Source organism: Mobula birostris, chromosome 16, assembly GCF_030028105.1.
Source record: "Mobula birostris isolate sMobBir1 chromosome 16, sMobBir1.hap1, whole genome shotgun sequence".
Taxonomy (NCBI): domain Eukaryota; kingdom Metazoa; phylum Chordata; class Chondrichthyes; order Myliobatiformes; family Myliobatidae; genus Mobula; species Mobula birostris.
This window is the reverse complement of record NC_092385.1, coordinates 74,191,649-74,217,803: the sequence shown is the minus strand read 5'-3', so window position 1 is coordinate 74,217,803 and position 26,155 is coordinate 74,191,649. Positions and strand designations below refer to the sequence as shown.

The 26,155-nt window shown below is 41.0% G+C and overlaps 1 protein-coding gene across 1 annotated transcript in view; it reads left to right on the top strand.

The window, feature by feature from the left end:
- LOC140210888 (copine-9-like) overlaps nt 1–26,155 on the top strand; it is a 562,459-nt gene that overhangs the window by 287,402 nt on the left and 248,902 nt on the right. Inside the window, exon 6 of the mRNA XM_072280144.1 lies at nt 3,217–3,293. Coding sequence (XP_072136245.1) covers nt 3,217–3,293 — 77 coding nt within the window. The remainder of the gene's footprint in view (nt 1–3,216; nt 3,294–26,155) is intronic.

Genomic DNA, 26,155 nt, shown 5'->3' with positions numbered 1-26,155 from the left:
GAAGATCTAAACTTCTTCGGTGTAGGCATCACCGGAAGAGGCTTCGCAGTAGTGAATTTAAACGCAAACAACAGGAATTCTGCAGATGCTGAAAATTCAAGCAACACACATCAAAGTTGCTGGTGAACGCAGCAGGCCAGGCAGCATCTCTAGGAAGAGGTGCAGTCGACCATGGACACCTTCACAGCGATTGCGCAACCACCAACTGCGACTCCAGCCTTGAACTCCAGGCCAGGTCTTTATGTGCTGCTATTGTGACTCCCGTCCCCCCTTCCCCCACCAATACTCCGCAATCCCGTCTACTTCAGATCCCATCGTCAGCTCCTGGGTACTCAGAGACACCGTCTTCCTCTCACGCCAACCCTTCCCTCTCCATTGACACCCCCAGCCTCCCCCCTCCCGCCTCTGATTCCAGCCTTGAACTCCAGGCCGGGTCTTTATGTGCTGCTGTTGTGACTCCCGTCTCCCCATCCCCACCAATACTCTGCAATCCCGTCTCCCTCAGCTCCCACCGTCAGCACACATGCAGAACTCGTTGACTTTATTAACTTTGCCTCCAACTTTCACCCTGCCCTCAAGTTTACCTGGTCCATTTCCGACACCTCCCTCCCCTTTCTAGATCTTTCTGTCTCTGTCTCTGGAGACAGCTTATCCACTGATGTCTACTATAAGCCTACCGACTCTCACAGCTATCTGGACTATTCCTCTTCTCACCCTGTCTCTTGCAAAAACGCCATCCCCTTCTCGCAATTCCTCCGTCTCAGACGCATTTGCTCTCAGGATGAGGCTTTTCATTCTAGGACAAGGGAGATGTCTTCCTTTTTTAAAGAAAGGGGCTTCCCTTCCTCCACTATCAACTCCGCTCTTAAACACATCTGCCCCATTTCACGTACATCTGCTCTCACTCCATCCTCCCCCCACCCCACTAGGAATAGGGTTCCCCTAGTCCTCACCTACCACCCCACCAGCCTCCGGGTCCAACGTATTATTCTCCGTAACTTCTGCCACCTCCAACGGGATCCCACCACTAAGCACATCTTTCCCTCCCCCCTTCTCTCTGCATTCCGCAGGGATCGCTCCCTACGCAACTCCCTTGTCCATTCGTCCCCCCCATCTCTCCCCACTGATCTCCCTCCTGGCACTTATCCGTGTAAGCGGAACAAGTGCTGCACATGCCCTTACACTTCCTCCCTTACCACCATTCAGGGCCCCAAACAGTCCTTCCAGGTGAGGCAACACTTCACCTGTGAGTCGACTGGGGTGATATACTGCGTCCGGTGCTCCCGATGTAGCCTTTTATATATTGGCGAGACCCGACGCAGACTGGGAGACCGCTTTGCTGAACATCTACGCTCTGTCCGCCAGAGAAAGCAGGATCTCCCAGTGGCCACACATTTTAATTCCACATCCCATTCCCATTCTGACATGTCTATCCACGGCCTCCTCTACTGTAAAGATGAAGCCACACTCAGGTTGGAGGAACAACACCTTATATTCCGTCTGGGTAGCCTCCAACCTGATGGCATGAACATCGACTTCTCTAACTTCCGCTAAGGCCCCACCTCCCCCTTGTACCCCATATGTTACTTATTTTTATGCACACATTCTTTCTCTCACTCTCCTTTTTCTCCCTCTGTCCCTCTGGATATACCTCTTGCCCATCCTCTGGGTTCCCCCCCCCCTCGTCTTTCTTCCCGGACCTCCTGTCCCATGATCCTCTCATATCCCCTTTTGCCTATCACCTGTCCAGCTCTTGGCTCCATCCCTCCCCCTCCTGTCTTCTCCTATCATTTTGGATCTCCCCCTCCCCCTCCAACTTTCAAATCCCTTACTCACTCTTCCTTCAGTTAGTCCTGACGAAGGGTCTCGGCCTGAAACGTCGACTGCATCTCTTCCTAGAGATGCTGCCTGGCCTGCTGCGTTCACCAGCAACTTTGATGTGTGTTGCTTGAATTTCCAGCATCTGCAAAATTCCTGTTGTTCATAGTGTTGCTGGATTGTGTAGCGAAATGGTGTTTTCAATGATAATTTTATAGGGATATCAGGGCTATTTCACTGGGTGTCCACTATAATAAGTCTTCTGCCAAACATGGGTTCCCTTCAATACTGCTCTTCGATAAACCTACTCCCTCCCAAGAAACACCACCACCACCCCCTCTCTATATTCTGTGATCTTCACTTACTTTTTGAATGCTTTGTGCATTTTTTTCTGCAGCATTCCCTACCTTTCTCCCAACCAACCACATCTTTTCCCACTGTCATGGTTGGATGCAGCTTTTTCACCACAGAATCATGAAATTTTAAAACATTACATGGTCGTTCCATTAAATGTACAAACTTGTCTTAATAGATGTCTATAGTACATAATGTTAATGTATAATGTAAAAATAAATAATTAAAGTTTAAAGTACATTAAAAAGCACAATGTCAGGAAATGTAGGTGATGCTTGACCAAAGTGCAGAGCAGTGGAAATGATTTTAGCAGTAAACAATACTTTCCTAATAAACTGCAAAGTTTCAAGCCACAAGGGGCCACTAAACAAGAGAGAACAGATACTCAACATGTCAAGGCAACAAGGTAACTGAAGGCTAGGAGCGACTGGTTGAGGCTGGCTGGTTTGTATGAGTGAACAAAGTCTGTGGCTGAGAGGTGGGTTTAAATAGGCTGCAGGTGTTAAGCTGGAAATGAGTGGCAGGTAACTCCTGTTAGCAGGTTGGAGACTGGGAGGAGTCTGCATGTGCAGACAGTTCAGTGGAGATAATTTTGCCTGTCTGCACTGCTGAAAAGCTTTCCTTGATACTGTAATTATAATCAACTTAAGAAATATTTCATAAATCTCTTTATTACTGTCTTTTCTTCCTTAAAAATCACATTACCATAAATATACTTGCTTTCTGGTTCAGAGAGTCAAACTGATACCAAAGTATATTACATAATATACCTGAGAAATGCAGTGCTGCAACGTAATGTGTTGAACGGTGTTGAATTTCTCCCCTGCAGTTCATTCGCCACTATAATCATTATGTAGCGTTATGACTGATGATATTCTAATACATCTTCTGTTTTCTAAGATTATAGGGTTATATCTGAAATTATATTTGATATAACTTGTCATGATGATGGTTTAAATTCAGAATAGGTGTACCATTGAAGTGATGGCAAATGCCACTTTACTGCATTTAACCTGATACTTAATGCCACAATTATTTTTTCAGGATTTCCTTGGTCAGATTTTTGTCACTCTGGGAGAAATCATTGGATCTCCAGGCAGTCGTGTAGAGAAATTATTAACGTGAGTGATGCCATGATATGTGGAATTTTATCAAAAGTTTTAAATACAGAAGATGCCAATTAATTGGGACATATTGGGACCAGTACAATTTGGCCCAATTAAGCCACCACCTCAATTTTTCATAGTTTTATGGAAATAGTTAAAAAGGTACAAAAAAGATAATCTACCATTTAATGTAACTGGTAACAAATTATGTATTTAAATAAAATACAAACAAATTGGAACACTGTCAACACTACTACCATACTATAAAAGTAGGGGTTATCTATAGTTCCTAGGCATTATTGATGAAGGAATTCAATGTTCACTGCTACATTCTTTTGATTGACTGTAAATGAAAAAAAAATCAGTGCAAACACCTCGTGTAGGTGGTGGACTGCCTGCATAGAAGGCTACGGACTATTCCATCCTCCAAATCTTAATTTTGATTGTAACATTGTCAGTACCTTCAGATTTTTCGTAGTTCCTACATTGTCAAAATAGTGGAATAGTTTCATTTTTACTCCTGGCATTTCTGGCATCTCCAAGCCTGAATGCTTAAAACCACAGTGAACGGAACAGTTCTGAATTGTCTTACTGCTTATTTCTCACCAACAATTAGTGACAACATCACTGCTTTTTGAATATAAGTACATGTATCTGACACTATTTACAAACTACAAACATGAAAAAGTCTGCGATGCTGGATATCCAAGGCACACACACAAAATGCTGAAGGAAATTGTAGGTCAGGGAGCATATATGTAAGTGAATAAAAAGTCAATATTTTGGGCTGAGATCCTTCTTCAGGACTGGAAAGGAAGGGAGAAGATTCCAGAATAAAAATGAGGGAGAAGATGGCCAACTAGAAGGTGATAGGTGAAGCCAGGTGGGAGGGAAGCGTAAAGGGTTGGAGATGAAGGAATCTGATAGGAGAGGAGAATCGACTGTAGGAGAAAGGGAAGGAGGAGGAGACCCAGGGGGAATTGATTGCCAGGTGAGAAGGGGTAAAAGGCCAGTGTGGGGAATAGAGAGAGAGGGGAGGGGAAGGGAAAACACTACCAGAAGGTGAAATTGATATTCATGCCTTCAAGTTTGAGGTTACCCAGAGGAATTATAAGGTGTTGCACTGCCATCCTGAGAGTGGCACAAGAGGAGGCCGTGGACTGACATGTCGGAATGGGAACAGGAATTGGAATTATAATGTTTGGCCACCAGGAAATTGCACTTTAGGTGACTGGAGCAGAGGTGCTCGACAAAGTGGTCCCCCAATTTACAGTGGGTCTCACCAACATAGAGGAAGCCACGTCGGATGCACTGGATAAAATAGGCAGCCCCAGCAGATTTGCAGGTGAAATGTTGCCTCACCTGGAAGGACTGTTTAGGACCTTGAATGGAGGTGAGGGAGGAGGTGAATGGGTAGATGTAGCACCTTGACCATTTGCAGGAATAAGTGCGGGGACTGAGATTAGCGGCGAAGTTATTTAAAAGCTGTTTACTCTTAGCACAATGTAGTGTCTAATGGTTACACAGGTACACACGACAAACGCTAGTTAGAAACTGTTGGACAACAGTCTCCTGCCCCAATTAAGCAGCATAGTGTCCCACATAAACGGAGGGAATCTCTGCTATTTTCATGATTACTTTGTGTTCTTCACGATTTGTACAAAATAAGCAGCTGCCCCGATTAACCCAGCCATCAGCCCAGTTAACTGGAATCCGCTGTGTTAGCGTATAATTTTATTTGAGTTGGATGCAATTGCAGTCTGTAAGTGTGGAGTCTGTAGTATCTTTTTACATATTCCCTGAAAAAAGTATTTCCTGGAATACTGTTTACAATGATATGTCTAGAAATACTGCTTATGATGAATTTCTTATGGATGCCAGATATAATGAGAGTTCTGGCAATGCAGTTGAATGCTATGTTTGGGAATATCGCTGAAAAAAAACATTACCTATTAAAACTGATTATGCCTCTTAATACTAGTTATAATGCAATGCCTGGGGATATTGGTATTAATAATTGTTAAGTAAATACTGGTTATGATGTACCGCCTGAGGATACTGGATGTGTTACAAAGCTCTGAGTAATATTTATTGTGCTGCATACCTTGCTGGTACTGGTTTTAGAGCCCTGCTTTGGAATATGGATAGACTGGAAAATCTATGCAAGAAAGTCAGGCAACTACAGGCTGGTGAGCCATGCGTCTGCGGTGGAAAAGCTACTAGAAGGATTTGAGAGAAAGGAGTTATCTTTTTATTTAGAGAGATACAGCACAGGACAAACCCTTCGAGCAGCATCGCCTGGCAACCCACTGATTTAACCCTAGCCTAATCACACAACAATTTACAATAACCAGTTAACCTACTGACCAGTATATCTTTGGGTGGTGGGAAGAAAATGGAGAGCTGGGAGGAAACCCAAACGCACACAGAAAGGAACATAAAAACTTGCTTACAGAGGATCCCGGAAATGAACTCTGAACTCCAATGGCCGGAGCTGTAACAGCGTCACGTTAAGTAAACAAAGAAAGAAAGGAGTTAATTGCATTTAGAAAAAATGATTGAAGATCATCACCATGGCTTTGTGCATGGGAAATCATGTCCCACAAATTTGACTGAAGTTTTTGAAGAGGTGGCAGACCAGGTTGATGAGGGCAGCATAGTAGATGTTGTCTCCATGGACTTCAGCAAAAGTATTAGACAAGTCTCTACATGGTAGGTTGGAACACATAGGCTTAGGAGTGAGCCATCTGACTGGATACAAATTTGTTTTGGTGGAAAGAGAGTTGTTGGGGTGGGGTGATTGTGATTAGTGATGTTCCATAGGGATTAGTGCTGGATCCCCTGTAGTTTGTTATATGTTAGTATCTGGATGAGAATGAATACAGATCACTAACACATTAATGATTGAAAATTCGGGCTGGATCAAAGTGGTGGGGCCAAGCCCAAGAGTGGGAAATGAAGCAATGTTTAGCCTATTTAAACACAGAGCCAGATGAAAATGATCAAGGTGACGAGGCTGAAGGCGAAGGACGAACATGTGTTCAGCTACATTGAGAAGTTTTACTCAGCTCAGTGCTGAACTGGCTCCGTAGCTGTGGCCTGTAGGCACTGGTCTCCTGGACCGGCTGCAGCACTGAACTGGCTCCATGTTTGAGGATTCGCGTTTGGGACTCTGCAATTCATGTTCTGTGTGTTATCTGTTTACTATGTTTTATTATTTGCACGATTTGTTCTTTAGCTTGCACATTGGGTTTTTAGTGGATTCTATTGTGTCTACCTGCAAGACGATCAATCTCAAGCTTGTATATAGATGCGTACTTTGGTAATAAATGTACTTTGAACTTTTAATGTAGGTGTCATTATTACTAAGTTTGCAGGTGACATCAAAACTGATGGTAGATAGCAGATAGTGAAGAATAGCAGTTGGGTCTCAATCAACATTGAAAGTGAGCAAAGGAATAACAAGTATAAAGTGATTCATTTTGGTAAGTTAAACCAGAGAAGGATGTACCTAATGAATGACAGGGCCTGTCAGAGCATTGTTGAACAGAGATTCCATGGGTATAGGTCTATTGTTTCCTGAAAACAGCAACACAGGTAGACACGAGTATCTGAGGAGTACCAAGCTCAATTCAATTCCATGTACACTGGTTATAATGTTGAGCCTGTGAATATGAATAGTCTTTCTGATGCAATACATGGCGATGCTGGCTATAACTGAGAGTCTGGGATGCTGTTATGACACTGTCCCTGTGAATCTTGATCATGCTGTGAACACTAGTTAGATTGCAGTACCCAAATGTACTGGTTATGTTACAGTATGTCTTAGTCATGCTGCTCTCTGTGTGAGTATGGTTATATTGTGTGGCCTGTTAATACAGATCATGTTACATTATTCACCTATATCGTTTATGCTGCATATCCCATGAAAAATACCTTTGTTGCAATATTTGTGTACACTAATTATGATGCAACCTGCTGTTTCCCTCTGAATACTGGTTATAAGCTATTGGAATCAGGTTTATATGTAGCGAAATTTTTTCGTTTTGCAGCAGCAGTACATCAAATATTTCTATAAGTTGCAGTAATAAATATATATAAAAAAGTGCATAAAAAGAGAGAAAATTAGTGGAATAGTATTCATGGGCCTTTCAGAAATCTGATGGCAGAGGGGAAGAAGCTGTTCTTAAAATGTTGAGTGTCTGTCTTCAGGCTCCTGCACCTCCTTCCTGTTCGTGGAGATCATGACGATGGAGAGGTTTGTTAAACTGCAATATCTTGAGAAACTCATCATGCTGCAGTGTCTGGGGATATTGGTTCTGTGGGAATGTGCAGGGACACTGGTTCTGCTGCGGTGAGTAAGAGTTGGGGACTACTGGTATTGTGGCCTCAACCTGCAACTGGGTTTCAAAACGATTCAACGATTCAAGATTCAAAATTGTTTATTTATTTATTTTATTTAGAAATACAGCGTGGAATTGGCCCTTCCAGCCCTTCGAGCAGGCTGTCCTAGCAACCCCTGACAACACTCTATTTAACCCCAACCTAATCACGGAGCAATTGCCAATTGGTCTGTGGGAGGAACCTGGAGCATCCGGGGAAAGCTGGGCATTCCATGGGGAGAATATGTAAATACAGAGACTACTTACAGAGGATGCCAGGATTGAATTCTGAGCTCCGCCATGCTGAGCTGTAATAGTGTTGCACTAACCACTATGCTATTGTGATGTGGTTTAATGTCATTTCCTGCATACAAGTGTAAAGGAGAACAAAATAATTGTTACTCCGGATCTGATGCAGCACAAAAAAAATCACAAAATGTAAGGAGTTTGTATGTTCTCTCCATGACCATGTAGGTTTCCTCTGGGTGCTCTGGTTTCCTCCCACAGTCCAAAGACATACCGGTTAGTTGGTTAATTGGTCATTGTAAATTGTGCCATGACTAGCTAGGATTAAATCGGTGGTTGCTGGGACAGTGCGGCTTGAAGGGCTGAAAGGAGCTATTGCACACTGCATCTGTAAGTAAATAAATATCCATGGTATTCGCTTATACATCTATCGATGCTCCTGGACACATCCTCAGTGATGTTTCTGGAATCATTGGGTGTTTCGGGTCTTTCAACATCATACAACCTCCTCCAGGTGACCCAGCCGGGGCTGATCGGATCCCAGCTTGTGTCCAGATGGCTAGCTACTTATGACTCCATGGCTCCCCTCTTTTGAGCCACAGCCATCTTGAGGCCCTCTCTGCCGCATCGGTGGTACTGTAGATGGCTGTCCTCTTCCTCTCTCCCTCGATGCCCAAAATGCTGAAGGCTCTAACTGAAGAATGGGCTACGAATCCCCTACAACCAACCTCCACTGGGAAACACCTTGCTCTCCATCCAGCCTGCTGACAGTTGCTGACCAGTCCTGCGTACTTGGAGAGCTTCCTTTCAAAGGCCTCTGTCTGAAAAGAGGATGCTGTCTAAGTTGCATGCCATCATGGTCAATGTCTCCCATCCACTACATAATGTACTGGGTGGGCACAGGAGTACATTCAGCCAGAGACTCATTCCTCCGAGATGCAGCACAGAGCGTCATAGGAAGTCATTCCTGCCTGTGGCCATCAAACTTTACAACTCCTCCTTTGGAGGGTCAGACACCTTGAGCCAATAGGCTGGTCCTGGACTTATTTCATAATTACTGGCATAACTTACATATTACTATTTAACTATTTATGGTTCTATTACTATTTATTATTTATGGTGCAACTGTAACGAAAACCAATTTCCCCTGGGATCAATAAAGTATGACTATGACTATGACTATGGCTATAACTATGGTAGGTTACATACAGTAGGTTGATTGTATGTCCATAAAGTGAGGCTAGGCTGTACGTAAGGTGGCTGACGGGAAGTAATGAACCAGTGGTGCAGTTAGTGGGTGGAGGCTTTGAATATTTGTTGTGATGCAATGCTTTGGGATCAGAAGTGGGAATGGATCATTGTTACTCAGTACCTGGGAATACTGATGGTACTGCAGCGTTGGGAATACGGAGTACAATTCTTTGTTTTAGAATACTGGCCATAACGGTCCATCTTGGATTGCCATAACATGGGATTTTGGATATTGTGTGATAATGGATTCAAGGAGGTACTGCTGATGTTGTGTTACTGGTAATTTGTAGGGGATTGGGCTGCTTGTTGTGTTGCTATGTACTGGAATGCTAGATAAGATGCATCCTCTGTGCACACGGAGGAAGGCAGATTCAAGAGGGACTTGTAAGAGACATTTAGATAGGTACATGAATGCGAGGCAAATGGAATGATATGGACATAAGGGATTAATTTAGTTGACCACTTGATTAATTTATTTGGTTTGGCACAACCTTGTGGGCTGCAGGGCCTGTTCCTGAGCTAGATTATTCTACGAGTGTTCACATGGTTATTATTGCAGTAACTGGGGTAAACTCTGTTGGTTGGGAGGACAACTTAGAATGCGGTATAGAAACATAGAAACATAGAAAATAGGTGCAGGAGTAGGCCATATTGGCTATGCATAGTTCTTGGACATCCCATTACTACGCAGTTCCAAAGAATTTTAGCCATGTTCCTTTAATTAGGATCACTGGATTTCATGTTCTGCTTTGGAATTCTGTTGAAGTTGTCTAAAAATCCATGGTATTGTTGATACTGGTGATAAGACAGCCTCTAAGTACTTGCTAAAATGTTGTTATGGGACTACATGGACAATGTGGTGTCCCTGAATATTAATTGTCTTGCTGTGCCTGGGAAAATGGGCTGTGATGTGATGCGTCATCTGCTAATATCATTTACAACATGTGTCTGAGAATCCTGGTTATACTGAAGTTGGTGGGATTATTGGAGACATGAGACACTACAGAAACTGGAATCTGAAACCAGAAAGCAAACTGCTGGAGCAACTCAGCAGGTCAGAGAGCATCTATGGTAGCAAATGGGCAGCAAATGTTTTGGGTTGAAACCCTTCATCTGGACCCAAATTGCATAGGAGGCGCAAACAATTCACCGTGCAATCAGTCAACTATTTGCATAGTTGCCACTCGCAATCAATGTCAACAGCCCCTTTCTCTCCAAAGATGCTGCCTGACCTGCTGAATTCTTTCAACAGTTTGTGTTTTGTTCATAGGATTATTAGCTCCCTGTCTGTTGGGGAGTTTGTTTGCCATGTAGTGTCTGATGGGAGCTTTGAGTCTATTGAAGTTGCTGGTAATTCTGAATCTGGATGATTTTCTGAGAATACTGTTTACATTGCAGTGCTTGGGAAAGGTGTTTGTTAGTGATTGCCCCAGCCGCCTACGCGCTTATTTGTGACAGTGAGGTTTATAACTGAAGCTGAGAAGGTCTTGGTATTCAATCCCTCGCAGGTATGCAGAGAATGTCTGCAGCAGAATATGCCCATATTTGTTTCCTGTCGATCAGCAGCTGGGCCAATGCATATTAAACAAAACTGAAAATGTTGAAAATTTGAAATAAAAAAACACAGTAAATGCTGGAAATACTCAATGGGTCAGGCAGCTTCTGCAGAAAGAAAAATATATGTAATTTTCCAAGGTGACCTGAAATATACAGTAAGTTGTCGTTCTGCTTCCCACAGATGTTGCCCGACTTGCTGAGTGTTTCCAGGGTTTACTTTATCTCATTTGGGGAAACGCATCACCTAATCAGCAGACAAAACATAGTAGAATAAGAGATATATGCATCAGCAGACACTTGGGGTCAGGAGGAAAGTGGTCTTGAGACCAGCAGGTTGAAGAGGTCCATGAAATGAAGGGACAGATTTATTGCAACCACGCTCTTACATTTTGACCTTTTATCTGTTTTGGTCAATAACACTAATGCTACATTAACCTGCAACCTAATCCTCTGTATAATTAACCAAAGAACCATTGCGGAGAGGGGTGTTATGCAATGAATTGTTATGGTTTGGCTTGCTTTGGCTGAAACAAGGAATAGTTTTTACTTTTAAAAGTAAATTAGACACAAATTTGACAAAGAATAAACTTTAGATCTATGAGGAAAGAAAAAGAAAGTGGACACTACTTGATAGCTTTCTTTAAAGAGCTAGTATGTGCATGATCAGCTGAAGAGTCTCCAATGATACACTACATGAGTAATGGAATTGGGATTGGGCCATTTGGCCCCTTGTACTTTCTGAGCTACTTAATAAGATCAAGGCTGATCTTTCACCTCACTCCCCAGATTTCCCACTCTAATATACTCCTAACTAAAGATCTGTCAATCCGTGTCTTGAATATACTGAGTGACTGAACCTCCATAATGTTCTTGGGTAAAGAATTCCTAAGATTAACTACTATCTTTGAAATTTCTCCTCAAGTCTGTCTTGAATGTCCAACACTTTATTTTTAGAGATTCCTTAAGGTTGTTTAGTTGTAGGAGAAGGAAGACTCTGATCTGAAACTTCTGCTGCCTTGCACCCGCTCATATGGAAGACTTTAGGAGTAAACCTTGAGGAAAAATCTAGAGTTGGTGTCCTCAACACAGTCCTGTGTTGAGTTCAACGCTGATTGGCAACTCCTTTATTTATAGACATACAACACGGAGTAGGCCTTCCAGCCCTTTGAGCCGTACCGTCCAGCAATGCCCAAATTTAATCCTGGCCTAATTATGGGATCATTTACAATGAACAATTAGTCTACTAATGGTACGTCTTTGGAATGTAGGAGGAAACTGGAGCACTCACGCGGTCACAAGGAGAAAGTACAAGCTCCTTACAGGAAGCGTGCGATGCAGCTGGTGCCAAGCTGCATCAGTCTCTGCCGTTCCTTTGGATTCATCGGCCGTGTGGAGAGGGGGGGTCCTGCTGCTTGCTCTTCGTATCGTACTGCCCTGGGTTGCATACTGACTTACCGATGACAGGTAGGATGCAACATCCTTGATCAGCCCGACCATCAGAGGGTCTCAATTATTTTGAGACCATAACACCTGGCTTTAGACACTCCAGCCAGTGGAAACGTTGTCTCCACATCTAACCCGTAAGAATCACTTTTGATTCTTCTAAATTTTTAGGGAGTATAGGCCCAGTCTGCAGAACGTCTCCTTATATAACAAACCTGCCATCAGGAACCAATATTGCCTACATTCCCTTATAGTAAGTTTATCCTTATAAGGTGCCAAGACCAGACCTGTGCACAAAATTCCAGATGCACTCTCGCCAGGGGTCTAAGTAATTAAAGCAAGATGTCTGTACTCATGTTACTCTGATCCTCTGGCTAAAACGGCCGACCTTCTCTATGGCTTCCTAATTGTTTGATGCACCTGCATTTTAATTTTGTGCTTTATGTAGAAGGACACCTGCTCTCCTTTGAGCATCAGCTTTTCAGGTATAGGTGCATTCAGATTCACTTACTTATCACATGCACATCGAAAAGTACACTCAAATGTGTCATTTACTTTGACAATTAACACAACCTAAGGATGTACGGGGAACAGCCGCAAGTGTCGCCACACATTCTTGCAACAAAACAATACCCTTTCCTCCCCCCACCTACCCACACACACAGACAGAAATCCAGCTCCAGGACTGGCATCTGGGCCTCCAGTCTGCAGGCTTTGGCCTTCTGATTGATCTTTGGTATTGAACCCCTGACCCCAAACTCCTGCAGTGTCTCACCACTTGAAGAATACTTGCCACCAAGAAAAGGTGACCTCAATGTGTTCACATTATCTTCCATCTTTAATGTCCCTTTTCATTGACATTACGTATCTGTATCCCTCAGCTTTCTCTGCATTCTCCCCAGAGACGGCAGTGCCACTGAGCTTGGCATCATTACCAAGCTGAGAGAGAGAGAGCATTACCCGTGATTTCTCACCCAAAGGGACTTGGAAATCCTCATGAGGAATTCTGCAGATGCTGGAAATTCAAGCAACACACATCAAAGTTGTTGGTGAATGCAGCAGGCCAGGCAGCATCTCTAGGAAGAGGTACAGTTGACGTTTTGGGCCGAGACCTTTCGTCAGGACTAACTGAAGGAAGAGCTAGTAAGAGATTTGAAAGTGGGAGGGGGAAGGGGAGATCCAAAATGATAGGAGAAGACAGGAAGGGGAGGGATGGACCCAAGAGCTGGACAGGTGATTGGCAAAAGGGATATGAGAGGATCATGGGACAGGATCCTTTTTTAAAGAAAGGGGCTTCCTTTCCTCCACTATCAACTCTGCTCTCAAACGCATCTCCCCCATTTCACACACATCTCCCCCATTTCACACACATCTGCTCTCACTCCATCCTCCTGTCACCCCACTAGGAATAGGGTTCCCCTGGTCCTCACCTACCATCCCACCAACCTCCGGGTCCAACATATTATTCTACGTAACTTCCGCCACCTCCAGCAGGATCCCACCACTAAGCACATCTTTCCTTCCCCCCGCCCCTGCTTTCTGCAGGGATCACTCCCTACGCGACTCCCTTGTCCATTCACCCCCCCCCCCCATCCCTCCCCATTGATCTCCCTCCTGGCACTTATCCTTGTAAGCGGAACAAGTGCTACACATGCCCTTACACTTCCTCCCTTACCACCATTCAGGGCCCCAGACAGTCCTTCCAGGTGAGGTGACACTTCACCTGTGAGTTGGCTGGGGTGATATACTGCATCCGGTGCACCCGATATGACCTTCTATATATTGGCAAGACCCGACGCAGACTGGGAGATCGTTTTGCTGAACACCTATGCTCTGTCCGCCATTTTAATTCCACATCCCATTCCCATTCTGATATGTCTATCCACTGCCTCCTCTACTGTAAAGATGAAGCCACATTCAGGTTGGAGGAACAACACCTTATATTCCGTCTGGGTAGCCTCCAACCTGATGGCATGAACATCGACTTCTCTAACTTCCGCTAATGCCCTACCTCCCCCTTGTACCCCATCCGTTATTTATTTATATACACAATTCTTTTTCTCTCTCTCCTTTTTCTCCCTCTGTCCCTCTCACTATACCCCTTGCCCATCGTCTGGTTCCCCCCCCTCCCCCTTTTCCTTCTCCCTGGGCCTCCTGTCCCATGATCCTCTTGTATCCCCTTTGCCAATCACCTGTCCAACTCTTGGCTCCATCCCTCCCCCTCCTGTCTTCTCCTATCATTTTGGATCTCCCCCTCCCCCTCCCACTTTCAAATCTCTTACTAGCTCTTCTTTCAGTTAGTCCTGACGAAGGATCTCGGCCCGAAATGTCAACTGTACCTCTTCTTTCTTTTCAAATATTTTTATTGTATATATAGGAAAAATAACATGAGTACATCGAAGTAACAACACTTACAATGCCTCAAAAAAAACATCATCTTAAAGATTGAAAACAGAATTTTGTGATAACAAAAAACAAACCTACTGAGCAGAAAAGTGAGAAAAAAAAAAGAACCCATTAGGTGTACAACCCCGGAGCCATGCGTCATACAAAAAGCTTCTAAAAATAAACATCAAACTGCCAGCAAGAAAAGAAAATATGCTAAAAAAATTTACAATTAGATCGTGGAAAAATTATATCAATTAACTCAGATGATAATAACGAGCAAATGAGCCCCATCTTTTCTCAAAATCAAATAAAGGTTCAAAGGTTCGACTTCTAATTTTCTCCAAACTAAGACATAGCATCACTTGAGAGAACCATTGTGACAAAATGGGAGCTGATGTGTCCTTCCACTTCAACAAAATGGCCCTCCTAGCTATCAATGTAACAAATGCAATAACATATTGGTCAGACACAGAAATACCATGAATATTTTGAGGAACTATTCCAAAAAGCACAGTTAATTTATTAGGTTGTAAATTAATTTTAAGTGCTTTAGAAATTGTTGAGAAAACCAACTTCCAGAACTGTTCCAATATAGAACAAGACCAAAACATATGTGTCAGTGTAGCTATCTCAGTTTTACATCTATCACAATGACTATCAACATTAGGAAAGATTTTAGAAAGTCTCTCCTTTGTCAAATGATAATGATGTACAATTTTAAATTGAATCAATGAGTGGCTAGCACAAGTTGAAGAAGAGTTAACCAACTTCAATATCCGCATCCAATCCTCCGTTATAAAAGTCAAATTAAGTTCCTTTTCCCAATCCTGTTTAATCTTAGACAAAGGATGCTTATCCCATTGTAATAGTAAATTATAAATTCTTCCAATAGAACCCTTAATCAAAGGATTCATACTCATAATAGTATCTAACAGGTCAGCCTCCAATATGTAAGGGAAATTACTTAAATATTTTTGTAAAAAATATCTAACTTGAAGGTATTGCAGAAAGTGTGAGTATGAAAGAGAATATTTATCAATTAATTGTTCAAAGGACATCAATCTATTTTCTTTAAATAAATCCAAATTTGAATTAATACCTTTATTTTTCCAAAGTAAAAAAATTGGATCACTTAAAGAAGGCTTAAAAAAGTAATTTTGGTAAATTAAACTACAAAGTTTAAATTTTTTAAGATTAAAAAAATTGCGGAACTGGAGCCAAATTTCTAAAGAATACTTAATCACAGGATATAGGTTTAAATTAACAACTTTACCTAATTGCATAGGTAAAGGAGCCCCCAATAACAAGGTTAAATAAAACTGTTTTACAACTTTTAGTTCCAGGTCTACCCAAATTGGCCGATCACTCTTATCAACCCAGTATAACCAAAAAGACATATATCGCAGATTAACAGCCCAATTATACATTCTAAAATTAGGCAAAGCAAGACCTCCATCCTTTTTCAATTTTTGTAAATGACATTTACTAATTCTTGGTCTTTTATTATTTCAAATAAAAGATAAAATAATAGAATCAATCTGATCAAAAAACTTTCTAGTCAAAAAAACAGGAATATTCTGAAATAAATATAAAAATTTTGGTAGAATCATCATTTTAACTATATGAATACGACCAACAAGTGAAAATGTAAGTGGACTCCATCTACTAAATAAATACTTCATAGAGTCTATTAAGGGAACAAAATTAGCTTTATAAAGATCCTTATATGTTTTAGTAATTATAATACCTAAATATCTAAAAGAGTCTGAAACTTTAAAAGGAGTATTATCATATATAGAAACAGAATCATTTAAAGGGAACAATTCACTTTCACTAAAATTAATTTTATATCCTGAAAAACCTTCAAATTCATTAAATAATTTTAGCAGGGCAGGAATGCATTCGTCAGGGTTAGATATATAAACCAATAAATCATCAGCATAAAGAGAGACCTTATGCATGGTCTCATTCACAAATATCCCATGGATATTTTTAGCCTCACGAAGAGCAACAGCAAGGGGTTCTAATATTAAATTAGACAACAAAGGACTTAATGGACAGCCTTGCCTTGTCCCCCGTGAAAGCTGAAAAAAAGGAGACCTACAATTGTTAGTAACAACAGTAGCAATAGGGGCTTTATATACCATTTTAATCCAATTATTAAAATTAACACCAAAGCCAAATTTCTCTAAAACATTGAATAAATATTTCCATTCGACTCGGTCGGACGCTTTTTCAGCATCCAAAGATACAACACATTGTGGAATTTTAGAAGAGGATGAATATATAATGTTAAGTAGTCTCCGAATATTTGAAAAGGAATAGCGACCCTTTATAAAGCCTGTTTGATCTTTACAAATAATTTTACCCAAAATATTCTCTGACCGATTGGCCATTATCTTTGACAAAATCTTAGCGTCAACATTCAGTAATGAAATAGGTCTGTATGAAGCACAGTCAGTAGGATCTTTATCTTTTTTAAGAATTAAAGAAATAGAGGCCTTATAAAAAGTAGAGGGTAAGTCACCTTTCACAAAAGAATCCTTAAACATTTCCAACATATACGGGGAGAGCAACTTTCCAAATTTTTTATAAAATTCTACGGGATAGCCATCAAGTCCTGGGGACTTACCAGATTGCATTGAAAAAATAGCTTTATGAATTTCGGCTTCAGTAATTTGAGCATCGAGAATCTTTTGATCCTCAGCCGAGAATTTAGGAGAAACAATCTTTCGTAAAAAAGCATTCATTTTAGAGGAATCTAACGGACATTGAGATTTATATAGCTCAGCATAAAAGCCTTGAAAAATCTTATTAATTTCCTCATATTCCTGAGCTAAGGTACCATCTTTCCTATGAATTTTCATGATTTGCCTTTTGGCTGTAGCAATTTTTAATTGAGATGCAAGCAGTTTATTATTTTTATCTCCAGACATATAAAATTGGCTCTTTAGCTTAAGCAAATAACCTTCAATGGGATGAGTTAATAACAGGTTATACTATGATTGAAGTTCCACCCATTGCTTAAATAAATCAGTACTGGGGGAAATTGCATAAATATTATCTAAATCTTTAATTTGTTTTGAAATTCTATCTAATTCAGCTTTAGTTTGTTTTTTAAGTTTAGCTGAATGAGAAATAATCTGACCATGTAAAAATGCTTTAAATGTATCCCATATAACTAATTTAGACATACCCCCATATCATTAAAAAGAAAAAATTCTTTTATCTGTGTTTCAATGAAAGTGACAAAGTCAGAGGTTTGCAATAATGTCTGAGACATGCGCCAAGGTGGGCGGACAAGAATGACATCATCAAATTCAAAAGACAAACTCAGAGGCGCATGATCAGATATAGTAATAGAGTCATATTCGCAGGTTTTAACACTAGGCAAGAAGCGGGGATCGATTATAATATAATCAATCCTCAAATATTTTATATAAACATGTGAGCAGAAAGAATATTCTCTATTGTTGGGATGAAGATACCGCCACAAATCAATCAACCCAAAATCAATCAAAAAGGAATTAATAAATGACGCGGATCGATTTGGAAGTAGCTGATTGGTTGAGCTCTTATTAATCATAGGATTTAAACAACAATTAAAATCCCCACCCATTATGAGCATATATTCATTTAAGTCAGGCAGTAAAGCAAATACCTTTTTAAAAAAAGAAGGATCATCTAAGTTAGGACCATACAAATTAACCAAAACAACTTTTCGGTTACAGATTGTTCCTTTAACAATTAAAAATCTACCATTAGAATCTGATTCAATATCCTCTTGAATAAATATATTATGTTTAATGAAAATAGACACACCTTTTGTTTTACTCTGAGAAGTAGAGTGGAATTGCAAACCATTCCACCATCTAAAAAATCTATTTTGATCTCCCACCCTGATATGCATCTCTTGAGCAAAAATTATATCAGGTTGGAATCGGTTAATAATTTTAAAAGTCTTCTTTCGTTTAATAGGATGATTCCAACCAAGTACATTCCAACTTATTATATTAATCCGTTTGAACAACATACTATAATTTCATTCTATTTTATACGTGCACAAAGCACATACCAATGCAGGATGATCAAAGATGGCGGTGATGAAGAATACAACCAAATAGAAAACACGCATGCTCCGGAACCATCCAATGGGAAAAAACTAACTCTAAACCCACCCACCCTCACCCGGAAACCCGAAAAAGGCAAGCGATCTACGATAGAATTCAAAGCTGCTGACTGCTCTGTCTGTGTTTTCTTTCCCTCCCCCCAGTTAGTAAAAAAGTAGAGTGACCTTGTGAAAAAGACAATAAAGTCTCAGCAAAAAAAGTATTTACATTCCATCGACTAATAAACAAGAAAGAACCAAAATAATGTTATCTCTTAGAGAGAAAAACCGGCGCCATGTTTAAGTTTAATATTAATTCCGTAAAAAAGCTTTAAATTCAATTATAAAATGTTATAATAAAACAGAAAAATATATAAAAAGCACTATTAGTAGGGAAAACTACCAATTAGCTATGAAGTATTAAATTAAAAGAACAAATCGCCTTATCTTCTTCCCTCAGTCATAAAATGTCCTGAGATCATTTGAGCAGAGATACTTAAACCATAAATCTTTCCAAAGGAAAACCAATAATATGCAATAAAGAACAACTCCCCGTGTTCTTTAATTAGTCTGTCGATGAAATATACAAGTGATCTTCATAAATATTCTTCCCAAAATGCAAATAATATAGAAATAGCCAAACAGCCTTTCAGATGGATCATTCAACAGCGGTGTCAGTGACAACAGCAGGCAAAGCCTGAACAAAATCCAGTGCAGCTTTTGGATCAAAAAAGGTACGAGGAGGAAAATTAGGAGGGAAAATTTTAACTCTTGTCAGATACCTCAAAGATGGGAAAAGATTCTTATCATATGCTTGTTTCATTACTAGGGCAAATTTTGATCTTTGTTCCATTATCTCTCTTGGATAACCTTCGTAGAAGCGGAGCTCAGATTCCATAAATCTAAAAACTCTCTGGTTTCTTGCCTGTCGTATTATTTGATCTTTAATTTTAAAGTGATGAAAGCAAACCAGAACAGATCTTGGTTTACCAGAGTCCTTTGATTTCGAGATACACACCCTGTGTGCCCTTTCTATAGCAGGCAGCTTTGATAGAATGGTAGGAGATAAAGTGTGGAAAAGCTTACCAAAGTAAGCCGTTAGATCTCCATCTTCAGCTCCTTCCTGCAGCCCAACAATTCTTATATTCCTTCGTCGAGACCTAGTTTCCAGGTCTATAATCTTATTTTGATATCTTTCCAAATGAGTTGTAGCTTCAGACAGCTTTTGCTTAGTTATCTTCAATTCCTCTTCGTGTGATTAAGTTTTCCCAGAAATGACTTCATTTCATTACTATTCTTTTCCAGTTGGTCTTTAATTGATCCATTCTGATCCTTAATTGAATTCAGTGTCCGAACGATATCTTCAGCCCACGATGGCATTTCATCAGATCTTTCCTTTTGCACCTTTCCTTTCCCATTACCTTTATCACTAGGTTCAGGTAAATTCTTCCCACTTCTTGTAGACATAGACATATTGATCACCCTCAAGAATCAACAAGTAAAAATTTTAAATTCAAAGCTTAAACTAGGGGGAAAGAAAGAAAACTAAGAACAGCAGAAAAATACTGCTACTCCATTGGCAGATAGGGGCGGTCTCCAACTGTACCTCTTCCTAGAGATGCTGCCTGGCATGCTGCGTTCACCAGCAACTTTGATGGAAGTTCTCACGCAGGATTCCTTAATAGTTAACTTGCAGGTTGAATTGGTGGCAATGAAGGTAAATGCAACGTTAACATTCCTTTTGAGAAGACTAGAATACAAGAGCAACAATGTGATGCTGAGGATTTGCAAGGGACTGGTCAGACCGCACATGGAGTATTGTGAGCAGTTTTGGGCCTCTTATCTAAGGAAGGGTGTGCTAACATTGGAGAGGATCCAGAGGAGGTTCACAAAAATTATTCCTGGAAAGAAAGGGTTAACATATGAGGTGTGTTTGATGGCTCTGGGCCTGTACTCACTGGAGTTCCAAAGAATGAAGGGGAATCTTATTAAAATGTATCAAATTTTGAAAGACCTAGATGGAGTGGAAGTGGAGAGGATGTTTCCTATGGTGGGGGAAGATTAGGATCAGAGGGCACAGGGACATCCATTAGAAAAGAGATGAGGAAGAATTTCTTTAGCCAGAGAAGATGAATCTGTGGAATTCATTGCCACAGATGGCTGTGAAGGCTAAGTCATTAAATATATTTAAAACCGAGGTTGATAGGTGCTCAATTAGTCAGGACATCAAAGGTTATGGAGAGAAGCAGGAGAATAAGGTTGGGAGGGATAGTAAATCATCCGTAGTGGAGCATTCTCGATGGGCTGATTGGCCTAATTCTGCTCCTATGTCTCATGGTCAGATCAATGAGCTGGATAGTGAATTATATAAAGATGGTTCTGTATCCAAATATCCAGTATATGTCTATAATGGATTCCACACTGTCGATGTCAAGCCATCTGTTGTCTAGTTCTCTGTTTCTCACTCTTTTTTTTAATCATCTGGTTCTATTTTCTATCTTCCATCTATGGAAGGCATTCAAGATTCACTGAACCTTTAGAAGGTGGTTGAGACAAGGTGTGCATTTATGGCCCAAGTGTCAAGAGAGAGAGACACTGAAGCGGGTCAACAGTTCACTGACTTTTAATAGGAAAAAGAATAAATACTAGCCAGCAGGCCATTAACTACAACTTTCAAACTAAAGCTAACGCTGATACAGTGGCTCTGCAGTATAGCAGAATACTAAAAAATAATGCTCTTTAACAGCATCAATCTAAACAGTAGTCGTCTTTCCCAGATCAGGACAATGGTAAGCAGGGAGCATTGACATTGCTGTGGTTTTGGTTAAGTCTAAACAAGCCTGAAATGAGAGGAAGGGAGTTGAATACCACCACAATGAAACGCTAATTGGCTGGAGCTTGTGTACTCACGAACTTGATTGTCAGTCCTATTCCACAGCCCGTCAGAGTCTTGGTTGTAACAATGGTAACCAGGACATTCACTACCCCTCTCTCTACCGGTTTGAAAATTCGAAGATGAAAGTGATTTAGTCTTGACAATTTATCACATTTTAACATTTCCACTGCCAGTTGCTAATTAATGGTAAACTCTTTGAGCTCCTCCTTTAGTCTGGGTCTGTAATCCACTACTATTTTCAAGACTTTTTTTCTTTGCTTTTGTGAAGGCAGGCACAAATTATTGGTCTAATTTCTCTGCTGTTTCCTCATTCCCCAATATAATTTCTCTTGAGCAACACACACAAAATACTGGAGGAACTTAGCAAGTCAAGGAGCATCCATAGAGGGGAATAAACAGTCAACATTTCAGGCTGAGACCCTTCATCAGGACTGAAAAGGAAGGGGGCAGAAGCCAGAATAAGAAGGTGGGGTAGGGGAAGGAGTATAAGCTAGAAGGTGATAGGTGAGACCACAGGTGAGGGAGAAAGGACAAAGGATGATTGGTGAAAGAGGTAAAGAGTTGAAGGAGGAATATAAGAATGCCAGTGGACCAAGAAAGAAAGGGAAGGCAGAGGAGCTCCAGAAGAGGTTTATGGGCAAATGAGGAAAAGATGAAGGAGTGAGAAGGGAACAAGAATGGAGAATGGAAAAGGAGAGATGTGGGAGGTGGAGAAATTACCAGAAGTTAGAGAAATTATTGCTTAATGCTACCAGGTTGAACACTACTCCAAAAGAATATGAGATGTTGCACCTGCAACTTGAGTGTGGCTGCATTGTAGCAGTAGAGGAGGCCAGGGACCAATCTGTTGGAATAGGAACTGGAAATTCCACATTTTGTGATGGCTGGAGTGAAGGTATTCAACAAAATACTCTCCCGTCTATGTCAGGTCTCACTGATGTAGAGGCAGCCGTACCAGGAGCACCTGATACAGTTGATTCAGTAAATGACCCTGACAGATTTGCAGGTGAAGTGTCACCCCATCTTCCAGGACTGTTTAAGGCTCTGAATGCTGATGAGGGAGGAGCTACAGGGGCAGATGCAATCTCTCTTATCCGAAATCTGTAAGAGATCCAGATTAACTTTAACTAATTATTTTTTTTAACTTTTTCATTGAAGGACATATTCCTTACTAGGGAATAGTGGAAAACCAAAAATTAGGGATGTTTTAACAAGAGTTCTATAGTAATCATAGGTGACTTTAGTCGATAATGGACAAATTAAATTAGCTATAGTACAGTATAAAGTATATAAACTAAACATTGACGGAAGGGACCAACAAGTGCTTCAAAATTTATATTGGAACCAAACAGCGGCAGTAAAAATTGATGATCATATAAGCAGTTGGACTAAAATTCAAAGAGGAGTTAGACAGGGATGCGTTGCCTCACCCAAATTATCTAATATCTGTAGTGAAATGACTCTCAGAGAAATAGAAGACCTAGATGGGATAAAAATTGCAGATGTTAACATCAACAATATAAGATATGCAGACGATACCACCCTAATAGCCAGTGTTGCAGAAGACCTACAAATCCTCCTAGACAAAATAGTACAAACAAGTGCAGATTTTGGTCTAACCATCAACTGTAAAAAAAAACAAATGTATGGTAGGATCAAAACAGCAGGATACTCCTAACTGCCAATAGTACATCGGTAACCAAGAGATTGAACAAAAGACCAACTTTAATTACCTTGGTAGCTCTGCTAGAAGTGAAGTAGAAATAACAAGAAGAATTGCCATTGCCTAAACCAACTGCCAAAAAACGAAACCCATTTTTACCAACAGACACATTTCTATAACAACGAGGCTTAGGCTACTAAAATGTTACATCTGGTCAATCTTGCTGTATGCTTCCGAAACATGGACTATAACGCCAGAACTCCAAAGAAAGTTAGAAGCGACAGAAATGTGGTTTCTTAGAAGAATGCTGAAAATATCATATAGAGATAGGGTAACCAATGAGACAGTACTCCAACGTGGTCATACAAAAAGATCTTTAATGGGAACATTAAATGAGAGGAAACTTAAATTCCTGGGCCACGTCATCAGAAAGGGAGAAATAGAATGCCTTACATTACAAGGCCGTATGCCTGGGAAACGTGGAAGAGGAAGACAAAGAAGAAAATATATGGACACTGTGAAAGAACTAACAGATCTAAGTGTACAAGATATCATTGACGCTGCGTGGGATCATTCGATGTGGAAAGCCATGATCGCCCAAGTGTATAACGCGCAGGGCACATGAAGAAGAAGATAGTACTGTGGAGGATGAATTCCTGGAATGTGTATGGAGGTTTTTTTTAATTTTTGCCTATAAGGAATATACATTGCTTATAAACTGTATTTGTTCTTTAAAAATCAGCTGTCCTTTGATTATAGGAGGACGCTTATGACAGCCCATTTAAATGTTGAATTTCAAAATGTCATTTATTGACTTCTCTTGAAAAGAAATACTTGGATCCTGTTTCAGAGCCAGTCCTTGTGATTATACGCTTGTGAATAGCCTTGATTATGACGTTGTTCAAATCTGCCTGTGCTTTTCCTATAGTATTCAGGTGGTGAGTGCAAGCTTTAAGCTGAAACGCTTCAGCGACCTTCTTGCCTTCCTGTAGCTGTAACGGTGGGAGTCTGTTCACAGTTACCGACAATTGGAAAAAGTGGTATGAATGAGGGTATCTCAGAGACACAATAACTATCCCTGTCCTTTTGTTTAGGATTCAGCCAAGCTCGCTAAAAAAAAATTCAGACTCAGAGAAGCACTGAGCAACTTGAGATTTACTTGATTAATCCTTCTACAGCAATCTGTTCAAAGTTCAAACTAAATTTATTATCAAAGAACTTTTTTGTCACTATATACGACCCTGAGATTCATTTTCTTGCAGGCATTCACAGTAAATACAAGAAACTGAATAGAATCAGTGGAAGACCACACCCAACAGGACGAATAATCAACGTGCAACAGAAACAAACTGGAAATACAAAAAAAAATTCATAAATAAGCAATAAATATTGAGAACATGAGATGAAGAGTCCTTGAAAGTGAGTCCATAGGTTGTAGAAACAGTTCAGTGCTGTGGTGAGCGAAGTTGAGTGAAGTTAACCCCTTTGGTTCCAGAGCCCTATGATTGAAGCATAGTAAGTGTTCCAGAACCTGGTGGTGTGAGTCCTGAGGCCTTTGTACCTTCTTCCTGATGGCAGCAGCAAGAAGAGAGCATGGCCTGGATGGTGGGGGTCCCTGATGATGGATGGTGCTTTCGTGCGACAGCACTCCATGTAGATGTGCTCAATGGTGGGAGGGAGTTACCCAAGCAAGACTTGTCTGGCAGCAGCCTCCTGTGAAATAATTCGGAAGATGTGGAGCTCGGGTCGTTGATGGTAGGGTTGAGTTGTTCTCTTATCTTGGCAATTTACTTGCAAGTGTTTCATCATCATGCGAAGAGACATCATCAGTGGTTTGTCCTCCAAATGCTTGGCCTTTATATACTTTTCAATCATTTCATAAACTCAAATGTGATCTTGGGAGGAAAGTTTGTCACTGATTAGCTGTGTGGCAAACTTCGTGCATTGTCGTCAGGAACTTTGCCTGCATTGGCTCATAAATAGGACCAAGGCTTATGTGTTTGTTTACAGAATTGTTCACGGAAAACCACACCCAGAAACACAACTCTGTACAGCAAGCCACAGAAGCCTGCACAGCTCATGGCAGTATGTCTTTGTTATGTGGAAGGAAACAGGAGCACCCTGAAGAAAGCCACTTGTTCACGGGGAGGATGTACAAACTCCGCACAGGTGGCATCAGAATTGAACTCTGAGTTCTGGTGCCCCTCCTCCTTCCCTTTCACCTATGATTCATTCTTCCTCCTAACAGATTCCTTCATCTTCAGCCCTTTAACTCCTCCATCAGTCACCTCCCAGCTTCTTACTTTCTCCCCCCTCCCCCACCCACCACCCTTCCCCTCTCCTGGCTTCACTTATCACCTACAAGCTTGTACTCTTTGCTCTTCTTGTTCTGGCATCTTCCCCTTCCGTTCCAATCCTGACGAAGGGTTTCGGCCTGAAATGTCGATTTCTTGTACCCTTCCGTAGATGCTGCCTAACCTGCTGAGTTCCTCCAGCATGTTGCGTATGTTGCTCTGGATCTCCAGCGTCTGCAGGATCTCTTGTGTTATGGGGCGAATTTTCTGCTGTGCTGCTTGGAATCTTATCTTTTTTGAGCTTATTGACACAAACCTGCTTCCCTGTAAAGTCCCAGATGTTTTCAGTTCAAAGCAATGTTTGCTATTCAAGTTGTTGCTTGTCCAGCTTCCTTCCAACATTAGTGGAAACAAAGTGTGCTTGGGATACTCAGGAGATGTGGCAGCTTCTGTGGAAAGAGAAACAATCATCTTTCATGAGAAGTGAGAAAATAACTGTTTAATGTTACGGAGAGGGAGAAGGACGGAGAGCACAAATGAACTGCTAATGCAAAGTGGAGAGTACGGTTATCTCGGAGGAACCATGGTGCACCTGCTTGTTAATAGAAGATAGGACTTATGCCACAGTGCAGGCCCTTTGGTCCACAGT